Source organism: Danaus plexippus, chromosome 15, assembly GCF_018135715.1.
Source record: "Danaus plexippus chromosome 15, MEX_DaPlex, whole genome shotgun sequence".
In the NCBI taxonomy this organism is placed as follows: Eukaryota; Metazoa; Arthropoda; class Insecta; order Lepidoptera; family Nymphalidae; genus Danaus; species Danaus plexippus.
Genome location: NC_083547.1, coordinates 4695133 through 4710531, shown reverse-complemented (window position 1 = coordinate 4710531; position 15399 = coordinate 4695133). Strand labels below are relative to the sequence as shown.

The window sequence follows — 15399 nt, the reverse complement described above, 5'->3', positions numbered from 1 at the left end:
ATTATTATAATTAAGTTCGTTATAGGTAGTAGATTATAATATTATACACGAATTATATTTTCATACATTCTCATTCTATTATTTTATATACCGTATGGAATATTCTTAAAAACAGCCAACCGTAACTGCTTGTAAACGTCGGTCCGTGTGCTATTACAGTATATCAATGAAATAGCATTCCATTTATTTAATTAGTAGAATGCAAACGAAACTGTTTTATTTGAAATTCTTCATTGTTTTTCGCATAAAACTAATGCAATACTTTAAAGTTATATGAAATATGTAAAAATTTGATATTTATATTAAATTTTTAAGATCCCAAAAGGTTTGGGTTTTTACGTATGTATATCTGAAAACGAAAATGAAAATATCAAATTTCTCAGTGGAACTCTCGGTTACTCATTCTCTAAAAATATGGTTTGGTTTATCATTTTTTAGTCATAAAGATACATAGCCATAAAAATAAATGTTTAACATAGACTTACGTTTATTTATAAGGAAAACGAATAATGTTTTTGATGTTTTCTATGTGTGCCGTCACATATGTTCTAATTCAATTAATATATATTGAAATTTATTAAGAAATAAAAAATGCATCCTTTGTATAGCTACTTAATGAAACTCCAAATTCAACGTATAGATACTCGATATGAAACAAAATAATTAATTATTTGGTACACTGTTCATTGATATACATTTAAAAATTTCTCGTTAATTCAAAAGAAATACTGTTTTTACAAAATATGCATAGATTTCTTGTAAAATTATACTTTTTTACGTCATTTATTTCAAATAACTTCATGAAATCATATACAACTGAGTAGTAACATAAAAGTTAGAAAGGTGTTTTATATGGCAATACTCACACACACACACACACACATATAAGCTCTTAGTCATCTTAGTAGAGGTGTAGTAAATATTGTGTTGTATATAAAACAAGCACTGAATTGTAAGCCTCAGACATCCCGAAGTGTAAAACTTGACTTCAGCTGATAGAAAGGACTGAGAAGTTATAGTAAACAAATAGTTTCGCTCGGCGTCTCTGAAATGTAAATATTGAGACAGAAAAATTGTTAGTAATCGAGAAAAGACACGTTTTAAGTTTCAACACAGATATTACTTCAGTATAATGTTGAAACAATAGTTTGCGAGAACAATAGAGTGAGTGCAGAGCGCGTGACGTCACTCAGGTGGGAGCTGTGATAAGAGGCGATACGGCGATAACACCATCGGAATACCGAGACCACAACACTAAGACACCTTCAATGTTTATAGAAGACGACCGGATTAACGGCTCAAAGCAAACAAACTCATTTTATGTCATTACTGAGCCGATTACAACATGATATAATCGTTTCATTTAACTTAAATGTTAATTCAAAATTTTCCATGAGCTGTGTACGTTATGACACATGAGGCTCAGAGACAACTCAGATCTGGCTGCGATTCGATCGATCGCGTAGATAACGTATCGGTTTTTAGCTTCCGCACCTGCAAAAACAGGAGACCGTGTCGTCGATGTCTAGCGGCAGCACGATGGTCGGTGGTGGTGTGGGCGAGGGCGGGACGGTGCGGTACTTGACGTGGAGCACGTGGCGGGCCGCGCGCGCGCCGCTGCGCCGCAGGATGCCCACGGGCCAGCGGCGCGGGCTGGGCTCCTCGCCGGCGCTCATGGCTCGGACGGCGCGGGACTGCGCTCGCGGATGCGCGCCGCGGGCGACTGATCACTGGCGAGCGCGGTGGAGCGCCGCGGCGGACGCAGCGAGCGCGCCGGCGCCGCCACCGCTCTGACATCACGCCTTATCACCACCACCTCGACACCCATACTAACCGTTCCACCTCTCTAATTGTTTTTCATCACTTTACAGTTAAAACCAGTTCTATACTATATTCAGTAAAAGCTTATCCACTATATATTTTTTTTGTATTCAAGTATCTATAATATTCTTTAAGAATATTTTTTTTATTTTTTTTTTTTTGTATAATTAAAAACAGTTTTGTATTGATGTATATACTTTAATAAATATGTATATATATAAATAAACTAAAACATACGTTAGAAAAATGGTTAGTTGGTGTAAAATATTTATATATTTTAATTTACCATATCAGTTGTTTCACAAGCCAATTATTTAAAATAATATTTCTTAATTATTCCATAAACAGATTCCTCACTAATAAAATCCTTGAGTTGTCAGCTAAGTTGTCACACTCTTGGTCAATATTTAACACTACACAAATATATTTGATTTAGTTAACGATCAAATGTGAATATAATCAGATGTCATTTGTGTTATATTATTCCTATGTTAAGGTAATATTAAAATATATAGAATTTATTATGTCTTAGATTTAAATTTTATTAACATTTAGTTCGCATAAGGCTTAATACATAAGATTTTTTAGTAGCCAGTAATTCAGACTTCTTAAATAAAATGCATTATTAAAAATATTATATAATAAAACATTACAAACAGAGGTTCTCATGTTTGAGTGTTTTAAGTGCAGTCAGAAGTGACATTTACAATTTGTATATCTTAAGGCATAAGATAAAAACATTATTTATTGATAAACATCAATAAATTATTTTTCTGTATTATATATATTATTAAAGTTTCTGATTCTGTTAACTAAATATAATAAAGAACAGAAGTGTGGCTAAAGAACAAAGTATTAACATGACAATGGTCAACAACCTGAGGTAGAACAGAGGATATAGGAAAGGGTTTCATTATGGTTTGCTTACCCCATGAACCAGTCGACAGTGTCGCGCAGGTACTCCGGGAGTCGCTCCAGCTTGACGGTTTCCTTTCAGCTCACAAATTAATAAAAACCGAATAATATAGAAATTTTGTTAACACCATTTACAATTTAGTCGCACAGAATCACAGAATGTTCCATCACCTCTGTTGATGTTGAGACAAATTAAAATAACTGTTAACTCCAAATCTTGTTAACTAGAGCGTGTTACAGTCGTTTAAGACGAAATTTTCATAGCAGCAGCTGAGACGAGCTCGCCATGTTGCGCAACTTTAGCTTTTAATTTTTTTTAAAGTATCGGACCTTTCAAAATTAAATGTAAACAACGGTGACAATTTAAAAGTCTCTCATTAATGACAATAAAATTATGAACTTATCATTTTTCTAGAAAAAAGCTAGGGAAAGAGTATTAACAGATATATTGGTGAAAGAAATAATGTAAATATTTGTTATGTAGTTGGTAGACTTGCATAGATTATAAACAGAAGATGTTTCATTGTATATAATGTGTCAAATTGTGATTATTTTTTTTTTCATTTTGCACACTAAAATATATTATTCTAAATACTAAAAACTGACTACTACCATACATATTCCAAGTTAAAGTTCCTTTTATGTATTTTTTTTATTTATCAAATTTTCATTTTTTTATGTTAATATTTTAATTTTTTGTTCGGCATCATAATAATAATATATTTTGTTATTTTCGTTTTGTTAAATACTTCTTGTAATACATCTATTTTATGTGAGGATTTGTAACTGGCAACTCGAAGTTTGGGTTTTTTTTTTGTAATTGTAATAGAATGTGACATTATTTTGTAGAAGAACATAGTATATTGAGGTTATACCGAAAAGTAAAATAAAAAAATAAAAGCAACATGTTTCGTTTACCTTTTGGAGAACGAGTTGATCCCTTGGAGGAAAAACGTCAAGCAAGAGAAAATACTATAAACAGTATGATAACATTTTGCGTGCTCTGTGCTGCAATAAGAATTGGTAAGTTGCGGACTGTATCGAATGTATTCATCAAAAATATTTTAAAATGAAACTTTTATACAGTTAAAATATATCTTATTTTGCTGCACTATTTTCAGTAGGACTCAGTGTCCATATTGTGAAAAGCATAAAAATGGCACTAGATAGTAGAGGCAAAGCTTGTTTTTAATTACATTAACACTAAGGTTTGTGGAGTCATAGATGTACTCAGTCAGACAATTTGTTTTGTTTTGAGACGCAGTTATTAATGAAATTATTATACTCTTTCTGTACTGGTAGCTTTGTAACAGCTTAAATAAAAACATATATAATTAGTAACTATAGAATATAGTCAGTTAAGCGTCCTTAGAAGCTTTAGAAGTTTATTTATAATAATATTCTATATAATAATAATATATATTTTTTCTCTTTTACAGCTCCATTCGTACTTGAGCAGAGTGGGTTCTAAGTTCTAACACTCGAAATGAATAAAAAAATGGTATAGCTTCAATACAAGATTATGTAAATTATGTCACACAAGCTTTATTGTCCTATAGAACATCTGTAGAGATATTTACTATCAAACTGTAAATAAATAATTTGTAGGGAATTATGGGTTTACTTTTAATTCTCTGATTCTGTCTGACCTACGATGATTATTTCTCTAACATTTTGGGTACACAATGTCGCATATATTAATATATAGAATGAAATATGTTTGTTAGAAAAAAATTGTTTCATTTGATGTCTGTTTTTATTATGTCAAACAATTAAACAAGCAAATTAAATTATCTTAAAGGTAGATTTGCAATGAACAATCTTAAAAGCCTTACTTCTGAATGTAACATTTTTTTAAAACATTACAGAAGATTCTTTCTTACTGAAGTATGTATGAGTATTTTTTTTTTGTGCAACAAAGGAGATTTATATAATAATATCTGTCTTTTGCTCATCAGTGGGCTGATGATGATTTGTCTAAAGCTACTTTTTGTAAACATGGAATCTTTATATCCAAAACTTGTAAAATATGGAATTATTGGTGGGCTTTTAAAATGAATCTTATATATATTAAAGCTATTTTTAATAAACTAAAACTACCTGTCAGTGACATGCATAACATGAAATATCACTGACTAAAATTCATTTTGCATCCGTAAACTAAAGCAATTTTTTTTTATCAGATTAGAATATAAAGTATTACTTATTTGTTTAAAACCTCCACATGATTAATGATTAAAATAACAGCATAAATGGAATACATTTCTTTTCCATTTCCTTTATCTTATTAGGTAAGGGAACTTTAATAAACTAAAAAAAGTTGTTTTGGAGTGAGTGAAAAGTGCTGAATTTTTATAATTAAAATCCCCATAATATAAAAAAAATTGTACTGAAAAGCTTAATGGAAGTTGAAGTACGATTTTATGTTTCTGTTACCCAAGTAGAAAATTATGTGAATCCATCCCTCAAGTTCCCAAGTTTAAGAGAATATCAGCTGCAAGCTGTCAGTACTAGATACTTTGTTATATTACCTTTAGTTTAATATTGTGATAAACACTATCTTGTTCATCATTTCAAAATTTAATATGTGTCTAATGATGAAAGATTTTGTTAGTTGCAAAGTGTTGGTATTTTAGAAGTTACTTTTGAATATTAATGTCTTATAATTATGTTGTTAGAGCATTTTTTTTTCATAACCAATGTTTTGAGGAACATATTTTGTTTTTTACATTTTGGTATTTAGATACTATTTTTGAAGGCTGATAAGTGGCAGAGTATAATGCACATATTACTCATTCTGTTTACATTTTATTAGTTATTTCTAGATACATTAAGTATTGTAATATATCAGTTGAATTCTTATTTTTGTATTGTAGGAGGCACCAAGGTTTCAATGAAACATTTAGTCTGTAATAACTTACACTGAAGTTTATTTTTCATCCTGAATACAGATTGACCAATGTACTTATTATACTTCTCATCACTTCACAACTTTTTGTTACAAATCACTCAATCAACATACATTACTTATTTCTGAGGAAACATTTTTTTGTGGTTTTCTTTATATTTAGTTACAAAATTCTAAAATCTGATAATACATTGAAATTTAAGCATTCTTACAGTTTATTCACTACATCCATTTAGTATTGAAAATAAATGATCATGATAATAATAATAAAATTGATTTAAGTTCTCGATAGATATTTAACAATTTCAACTAAAACACGCTCATTGCGGGGGAAGGAGGGGCAGATAGAAGTGCAGTCATACGTTCAAACGAACACTATACATTGTATACATTTGTAAAAGTATCAAAATCGAGTAAAAGGCCTACAAAAAATTATCTCGAGATACTAATATTCGTTTACGTAGTAACCTAAAAATTTACCTATTTAACACGGGAGCCGGCGGGCGCGGCGACTTCGGTGTTAAAGGGTAACGAGGGTAGGTATTAAACTATTTGGCTTAATTATATTTATATGAGATGAGCGCAAATAAAAGCGGTGCAGTGTTGGGTGTCGCCGGTCGCGTCTCAGTCCTCTGCCTCCTCGTCCTCGGACTCCTGCTGCTGAAGCCATGTCAGCCACGTATTCACCTGTAATGTTTATTTCATAGAGAGTCAGCTGTGCTACCAACTAACTTATTTCATTTGTTTTCTTGGTTTAAATTGCTCAAATGATGAGTGAAGCGTACAAATTATAAACAACGATACATCCTTCTATTAATAAAAGGCACTTTGCGAATTTATTTTCTATCTAACTTTAAGGCATGGATAAGAAAAAAAAACTTTTTTTATTAATCTACCAAGAATGAAAAGTATATGCAGGTATCTGTATCTTACGTTCTGGGATATAATGTGGTAAAGGTACATATCTGTGTGATCAAGGTATGTATCTGTGTGGTCAAGGTATGTATCTGTGTGGTAAGGATACGTATCTGTTATGTATCAGTTATGATTAATTATAATCCATAACACAGTATGAAATATTTATAGTTTCAATATAAAGTATTCTTACCTGGAACAGAGCCTCTCCCTTACCAGGGTAGGCATCGGTGACGTCCTCGCGCCAGCGCAGGAAAGCGTCTTCCTCGCATACCTCCAAGTTATACAGGTACATGAACCAGCGTAGCAACATACCTGTGACGATGTGTACAAGTGTTTTGATATACATCTTTATATTCTTAAATTCGACCATACGGTGCTTCACTAAAGCTTATGGTAGGTTAAAATTAAGTTGTAACCGGTGAACGCACTATCCCAGTCACAGTCTATTCAGTCTTACCGCGAATGCCTTCTAATTACGATGTGAACAAAATAATTAGTTGTAGTCTTCAAAAACCCTAACTAAACCTTGAAATGAGTTTAATGTAATTACCTTTAGGGTACCGATGATGGTGTGCATGCACCTGCACGGCGTATACGGCCGCAAGCTGTAGATCAGAGCGGCCCTCGAGCAGGGCTGTCAGGAGTGGAGCGTAGGCCTCGGCCAGCGCTTTCTCACGTTCGAGTGCAGCCTTGTCCGGCGAGGCGCCGCCCGCCGCCGCCGTCACGTGCTCCGCGACCAGCGCCACCAACGCTGACACGAATGCGGCGTTGTGTCTCACGGAGGGTTCCACGTTGGCCTTGATCCAGCGGTAGAGCGCGGTCGGAGCCGGCTCCGTGGCCAGCTGTCGCGCCAACGCCGCCTGCACCCGCAGCTGCGGCACCAACGCGCCGAGACCGCGAGCCTCCAGAGCATCAAGACCGCCCGCACCACCTTCCCGCTCCGACACATAGGCGCATAGGTTCACCTGACATTACATGACAAGATTATTTAATTAAAAATAAATGGAAAATAGAGTTCAGCTCTAACATTTATTAGTAAATGTTAATCATAAAGTCTCTATTAAATTTCTGAGATTTTGGACTAATATATTTAGCATCATTCCTACCTTACTATCCTCGAGCATGTCTTGTAGGCGCTCCAGGCCGACGAGTTCTCGTAGGGACTGCAGCACTTCCAGTAATAACGGGTGATACTGACCACCCTCGCACCACGTGCCTACTTCTGACAGCGATATTAACTTCTGCAAATCCATCGTAGCATTGTATTTTAAAATAACATTTATGCGTTCAAAGGAAATTTGAAATCAATTTTAACAATATTGTCCCCTATTGATTCCCAAACCGTACGACAAAAAAAATATAATCAAAATCGGCATAGACTGAAAAAAGTTGAAGAGAATTGAAAAATTTTTCAACTTTTGTTTAGATTTTCAAGAAATTTTTATATAACTCTTCAACATATTTTCTGAGCAAAACAAACATCTCAACAAAATTACTGGCTACAGTCGGCTTAAAGTGAATTAATATTCCAAGGTGGTCGGTATAATAACGCACCTGTCTGATGGCGTGTGCCAGAAGGCCGGGTAGACGGCGGTGGGGGTGGTGCGCCTGCAGGAGCGCCCTGAGCGGCTCGCCCAGGGGCGCTCGTTTAACAGCGCGCACCACACTACAGGCGGCCCAGAGCAGACGAGTCACACGCTCGTCTTCATCATTGGCGTCACCGTCCGGTTCGGTGTCGTTGTCAGCCGGCGGTCGTATGTCTGCCGTGACCGCGTGCTCCAGCACCGCGGCGATGACGCGCCTTAGCAACTTATCGGGCAGCTGGAGGTCGTGCAGACGCCGCAGAGGCGCCGCCAGCGTCGGCTCGTGCTCTTGCTCGGGCTCCGGCTCCGGTTGGTCGATGCGTTCGTCGCTGTCAGCCAGCGCACTCACCGCTTCGATGCCCAGGCGACACGCCTCCTCCTTGTTCAACCCCTGTTATCAATTGAGCAACCGTTATAATGACGTTTAGTCGGCTACATTCACACCTTGTTCTGTCGCTATGACTAATTGAGCAGTCGTTTTAATAATTTTTACTTTGACACAATCCGTTTATATGAATGATTCAGTTTGTAATATGATGCTAATAATCGTTTCTCTGACTAACCTTGTCCTTTTTCGGTTTATCCTTTTTGTCGGGCGCGGGCTTGATAGTGATGGAGGGCTCTTTCATAAGAGGCGGAGCACTGGCGAATGTTGGCGTCAGCACGTCTGAACAGAAATAGAATTTTTATTATTGACTTTAGATATATTTGATTTTTATAGAATTAGAATATATTATAACTATCTGCATTTATACTTAGCAGGCGCAGGTAACATTAAAGAATATTTTATAGAGTACGTAATTGTTTTTTTTTGTATGACAGTTGGACCTTGCTATTCATATTAAAAAATATTTATGAACTTTCCCTTGTTTTTACTCTTTAGTTATATAATAAACCAAGTTAATGACACGTTATTATTAAATAACAGAAAAAGCAACTACTCTGTCTATTCGGCATCTCTATTAGTAAAATGTAAAAGTCAATTAATGCTAGTTACTTTGGGAGGCGAGTGGCAGCTGCGAGGGCGGAGGGCGAGACAGCCTGTTGGCCGTGAACATGAGAGAGTTGGCGGCGGGGCGCATCTGGACGTCTTGCAGAGCGCCCGCTGCCACCGCCACACGAGCCTTGCCGGAGCGCGAGCCCTCCTTGCCCGCGGAGGGCGCGTGCTGATGCTGTTGGTGCTTGTAATGCGAGCGCGGGTAGTAGCCGGGCGCCGAGCGCTGGCGGAAAGCCGGCGGAGCGAAACCGTTCCCGAACAATTTGTCCGGCGGCGGCACGAGTGCGGCGGCTGGCTGCAGGCTGAGACCGGCCAGCACGTCGTCCAGGGGCCGCGAGCGCATCCCGCCCCTGAACAGAGAGTCGCGCTCCCGCTCGCGCTCGCGGCGAGGCGGTGGCTCGTCGTCGGCGCGCAACTGATGTATGGGCACCGGGCCCTCGGCTGACACCGCCGTGCGTGGCAGCCAGCCTGAGCGTCGCAGCTCCACCACGTCCCGCAACATGAACCGGATGCGAGGGGCGAGGTCGCGCGAGTTGGACAACGTTTCGATTCGTGCGAAATATTGATCCATGAGACCGCGGCCGCGCTCCGAGTCAAGCACGCGGCCGCACGTCCGTACCAGCTGCGCCAGACACTCCAGGTCTTCATGGTGCTCGGCGGCGGCGCGGCGAGCCAGCAGGTTCTGGATGCAACGGTGAAGGATCGACTCCGCGAGGATCTCCAACTTGCCCAGTTCGCCGATGAATTTGATGTTGCCGAGCATTTTACACTTGGCTAAATGCCGTTTCTCCTCTTCCTCAGGAGTGAGAGCCTTGTCTTCGAAGGCTGCGAATGCCTAAAACGCATATTAATATATATATTAATGAAATATCGAAATGGCGACATCACTTGAAGTGCATCAAGTTTATTTTTTGAAAATTTCGTTACACAAAGATGATGTCATACCTGGGCGCGGTTTTCGAATTCGGTGCGACATTTGTTGAGCAGGAGCAGCTTGAAAGTACAGGGGGAGCCGGGCGGCTCAAAGTTGGGCGCCTCTTCGCTGAGCCGCTTGCACAGCTGAGCGTACATCGACGAGTACTTAGGTTCATCAAGTGCCTTGTCGAATATTAGAAGGATCACCCCCTTCAGCACCTTGTCCGAATCCAATTCCAATGCGAGTAGATCATCGCTCAGCTTTTGGAATTTCTCCGGCGTGAGTTTGTTAAGTATGCCACGCACCTGTAATATACAATATCGTCATTAAGACATGTTTACTGAATCTGATTGAAGTAATCCAACCGAATCTATTTTGTTTAGAAAAGATAGTTTAGTTGTATTGATACTGACTTTCCTATGGATGATGTCGTGCTTGGCTTCGCCGTCGGGCACATCGTGGTGCCGCTGCGTGGATGGCGGGACCCAGCGCCGCCTCGGGGGGACCGCGGTCCTCCCCGCGGCGCGCAGCACGGGCCCCGGCTGCCGCGCGCTCTCCGTCTTGCGGCCGGTGTCGCCGCCTCACACACACACCACCGCCGCACGACCGTCCGCACGCACACGCGAACACGCCCGCGATCGCGCACACAACTCGCCTCTCACAACCTGTATGCGTTAACCAAACATTAATTTTATACATATATGAACATACGAAATACTTTTTATTTCATTCACCATATGTAGGTGGATGTTCAAGACAACTTCATCAGAAGCTGACCAAAGATTAGGTCTGAATCAGATGAGACGAATTTATACAATTTATAACAACACCTGAAAGATTTCGAGCGTAAAAATAAAATTTTTGCTCAAATATTTCAAATACATACCCCTACAGTGGTAAAATGTTATTAGAAAATTACATTATGTCTAGTAAGTAACGGAGTAGTCCTAAAATTTATATTTACTAAAAACAACTAGATGATTGTTCAAACTATCTTAAATTAAATAAATATTCTGTATTATTATTACGCCTGTAATAAATAAAAGCCAAATGAGACAGACTCGTATAATTGTTTAACCGCAGGTGATGAGAGTACAAGGATCGTGGCCGCGGCGGTCATTGTACGAACGTCTCCTTGGGACAGTAACACGTAAAACGTTATGAACTCGATGCATTTACGCTCGAAATAAATGAGTCTGAAATTTTGACTTTTAAGTGTTCTAAAGAGTTGAAGATGAGGCGTCGCTCGATATTGGCAAGGGGTCGCCGCACCGCCCGGGGACTTAGCGATGTCTCGGCAAGGTCGTGCTCCGTACTATGGAATGCCATATTGTGTTGTAGAAATTTAAACTCACAATACTATATATTATTAAAATTACAAATAAATTCTCTTTCCATATATAACTCATGTAAGGAAATAATAAACCCCAACTTTTAGATGTAAGCGTTATATTTTTAACAAAATGATTCATTCTCGAAGAATTTAACGATTATGGATCGATGCGGCGTAAGGGAGGATCGAACTTCGTTAAAGTCCAACGATCTGAGAGGACGTGTGGCGGAGGGTCGGAGGGTGTCAGTGACCGACAGCTAGCTGCAGGCTGCACCCCCAGGTGGCGCTGGCTGAACGCGCCTCAGCGGTCATTGACCTGTATCTCTCTAAAGTCCCCCGCCCCCGCGCCGGCCGCACACCCCGCAACCCCGCACACCGAACCCCACACATAGAAGTCTTCCCCTCACCCTATCCGAAGCACGCTCCCACAAATACCATCAATACAATATCGTTTACAATCCCTACATCTAATCATAACAGAGATGATCATGACGAAATTATAATTAATATATAGGTTTAATTATAATTTATCATATAGTTGTTTACCTTAGAAAGCTAAACTAAAGGTGGCACTACCAATAATTATAAAATAAAATGCAAATTACTTAGTTACCGTTTAGTGAAACGCCACTTATATAATTCTAACAGAAAAGTAATACTTCTTTAAAACGCTAAGAAGATCAGATTATATATATTTTTGTTCTGCTTATTTAATTGTAATTTTCGGAGGGGCCATACGGCAGCGGGTCGAATACAGTTCGATCATAGGAGTCAGGGGTGGAGTTAAAAGTTATATGTACATAGTTATATATACGTATAAATATATTTAGCCCTCTGTTCTGGCGTAGAGTAAACGTTACTTTCAGTTAGTTATATGCTCATATGTTCAATTCCATCTACAAAATGTCAAAATACACATTAATCTAAATTATAAATACATATTATTATAGTCTAAATCAAACTAATTTAAACATTTGATTGCACAACTGCTTGTACACGTACGTTGTTTCGAGGACGTTGACCTCCCCATTACCTTACCTCAATAGTAGAGATAAAAAAAAGCGAGGAGTAATTTAAATTTATATGGATTGTGGATTCCGATTTCTTGCACTTATCATCGGGTGATGTATATTCGCGAGTGTGCGCGAGGTCAACGGCCGTACGTACCTAACCTAGCCAAGGTCAAGTTCTGCGTTATTCGCCGAAAGACGCGCCTCACGCTTGACGACTTTTTCACTCAGCCATTCTAAATGTCCGCAGCCCACGACATTTATTACTTTTAATATGTCAGCCTTCTATACAGTAATGTGTAATATATACATACTATCTGTAGAGAAGCATGGATAAATAGTATGCGATAAGCCGCGATCAACGATAAAATAAAATCAAACCGTTTGACTACCTTTCTTTAAGGCTTTGTCCAAATGACGGCATATTTAAGTAAATAAATGTGTAAGCATAACATGAGCATTCGATAACTTGTAAAGGTGTTCAAGGAATGGGCAGTGATAAGAGTCGAGAGTGAAGGAGCCGGAGGCAGGTAGGACGGATCCATAATAATCACATGGTAATAAAAGCGCAATACAGAAGGGTCGCAGGGGAGCGCGGGGGGAGCTTCGACCCACTTGCAACGGCCGTGGCGCGCCCGTTAGCGCTCCGCTACCATTGACCCAGATCCGATACTACGAGTCGCCAGTGAGCCCTCTCCCGCCCTCCGCCTGAACAGAGAACCAGGCACGGTCTATCTGCGACCTCATATAGTTAGCATGATCTACTAAGGAAACCTTCCCTGCTATTACATTAGACATACATTAAATAACCTAGGAATAGTCAATCTTGAACATAAAGGTCCCTTTTGACACATTTTCTTAAATGACCATAATAATAATATAGATTTTACTAAAACCAATAGCAAAGAATATAAATAATTAAATAATATGATTGTATTTAATATTTTTTAATCAATTTGTAAAGAAAAAGTTCCAAATGAAAATATATTTTTATACAAATATCTATTATGTGAATGATATTGTTTATAAAACACTTTTGAAAAAGTAAAGTAGAAAATAAATTTTCAATAAAATATTTAATTTTTTTATCAAAGTTTCACTTAAAATGACTTAAGGTTTAATGATATTCGTAGTGTGTACGAAATCTGAATTCCGAGTGTTCAGTGGCATCCAGACTGAATTATTCTGAGATGAATAAGTATGTTATAATTTAAGATTGATGGTAAAAATATAGTTAAAGAAGCTATATATTAATTTATTTGATATCTAAAAATAATGATTTTGTGTCAACGCCACTTCTGTTTATGAGCAAATTTGCTTTTCATGATAGCTAGGTTATTCAGAATGATAGAACATCTTGAATACTTTTAATTAAGTCATTGAAACAACAAAAGCATGTTATTTGTCTGTATATATTTTACTTCATTATGTAAATAATGTTGTGAAATAAATATCCAGGGAGATTTCTTGACTCCAGATATTTCCACATAATTGGCGTTTAAGAAAAGTGTAACTTTTTAAACAAACAAAAAGCCAAAGCTTTTAATTACATAACTAATATTTTAACTGAGATAAAACCTTTATTGTTTCTTTGCTTTATATACACAAAAAAAATTCTTTTAACAGTGGCTTAGTAGAATTAAGTCTTAAAACTCAAATATTAGTCAAATCTTGGTATGATGTTTAGATGATTTCCAAACAGTTATATTGAAAACCCTATATTAATAAAGATATAAAATTAACATAGCTTTCAAATCTAATGTCTTAATTATACCCAAATTTTCATAGCCCCAGTTTAACTTTCATATAAATTTTCTTCTATTTGAAAACAATAAATTAATATAAAAAATACATGTAGAGTCCAGGTGGCTAATTAAACAACTATAAGTATTTAATTGTCTTTCTTGTCTCAAAACAACTAAAACATTTTAGTCATGTAACATTACATAAATAGTGTTAATTTTATGAAATATATATTCATGCTAGGTTTGAGATAAACCCCACGGTTTTTTTTGCTATTGAAGAGAATATTTATATGAAGTGGTGTTTTTATATAATAATCTACAATTAAAGTTATAACAAGAAATAATTTTTATATTAATTAAATTCTTTGTTGGTTTTAATTCAACTTAGAAATAAGATTGTGGTTTATGTCTTGATTAAAAGAAAGGCTAAGGACGAGAAAAAAATTAGATGTGGGCAGCTAGCGCCACTCGCACGGATACCATTTCCTTGTCCTACGGCAGGGAGGTTAGGATGCATTTGTTCTGAGGTGAAATTATCTTATCTAGTTTTAATAACAGACATATAAGAAAGATAAAGCGAAAACGACTAGAATAATGCTCAAGATTTTTACGGATTCTAGAATAACAGGAACTTGTAAAATGGCTCACAAAGGTGACGCATCGACACAATCCCATCAAATATTCTCGGCAAATATCAAGCCTTCTCCGAATAAAGAAGAGTTATTTCATTATACTTGAGCTCAAAGACATCCGTGGCATCCACTAAATACACAATAATATATAAAATTCACAAACTTACGAGGCGATGAAAGTCAATTGTGGAAAGCACACGCACTGCAACGCGACAAGCGAGTTCTTTTGAACGCACACAACTGCCAAATTTGTGACTTTACGATTTATTGTTGCACACATACATAATTATACGCACACTTTAAAACTGACAGTAGTGAAAGTTGAGCATAGACATTATAAAATTTTGGAATTATTTCCTCATACAACACTTTAAAAGTGTTGAGACGATTTTTAATTGTTTTATATGTTTTAATGTACAAAATGTATTGGTCACTACAACTAGATATGTATGTAGTAAAAATATAATAATTAAGAAAAAAAAAATACAATTTACGATGTTGCCATAACTAATAAAAATTATTTTCTAAAATGAAGATAAAAAGTGAAAAATGGAAATAGAATACTCTAGTTCAAAGTATAAAAACTCACACTTTCAAATTAAATCAAAAAGTAAATATCTT

General features: G+C 37.0%; 2 protein-coding genes and 1 long non-coding RNA gene across 5 annotated transcripts in view; 1 reads left to right on the top strand and 2 right to left on the bottom strand.

The window, feature by feature from the left end:
- LOC116766104 (MOB kinase activator-like 2) overlaps nucleotides 1-3030 on the bottom strand; it is a 31731-nt gene extending 28701 nt beyond the window's left edge. Inside the window, exon 1 of one of the 3 annotated variants that reach the window (XM_032655768.2) lies at nucleotides 2750-3030. Coding sequence is in view for 2 of the 3 variants with exons in the window: in XM_032655764.2 (XP_032511655.2) it covers nucleotides 1495-1676 (182 nt within the window). In the remaining variant the exon portion in view is untranslated. Of the gene's footprint in view, nucleotides 1-1494; nucleotides 1742-2749 lie in introns of those variants that run through there. The other 2 variants (XM_032655770.2, XM_032655764.2) reach the window with 2 other exon arrangements.
- A 186-nt stretch (nucleotides 3031-3216) lies between these two features.
- Nucleotides 3217-4348, top strand: LOC116766105 (uncharacterized). Its single transcript, XR_004353231.2, has 2 exons — nucleotides 3217-3759; nucleotides 4176-4348. It is a non-coding gene; the product is annotated as an uncharacterized LOC116766105 (long non-coding RNA).
- Nucleotides 4349-5637: 1289 nt separating this feature from the next.
- Nucleotides 5638-10632, bottom strand: LOC116766153 (eukaryotic translation initiation factor 4 gamma 2). Its single transcript, XM_032655873.2, has 9 exons — nucleotides 10472-10632; nucleotides 10088-10363; nucleotides 9143-9977; nucleotides 8709-8812; nucleotides 8117-8536; nucleotides 7669-7803; nucleotides 7113-7527; nucleotides 6753-6874; nucleotides 5638-6331 (listed from the first exon to the last, which is right to left on the bottom strand). The coding sequence occupies exons 2-9, from the start codon at nucleotides 10211-10213 to the stop codon at nucleotides 6269-6271; spliced, it is 2220 nt and encodes a 739-aa protein (XP_032511764.1). The 5' UTR covers nucleotides 10214-10363; nucleotides 10472-10632; the 3' UTR covers nucleotides 5638-6268.
- Nucleotides 10633-15399: the final 4767 nt, after the last annotated feature.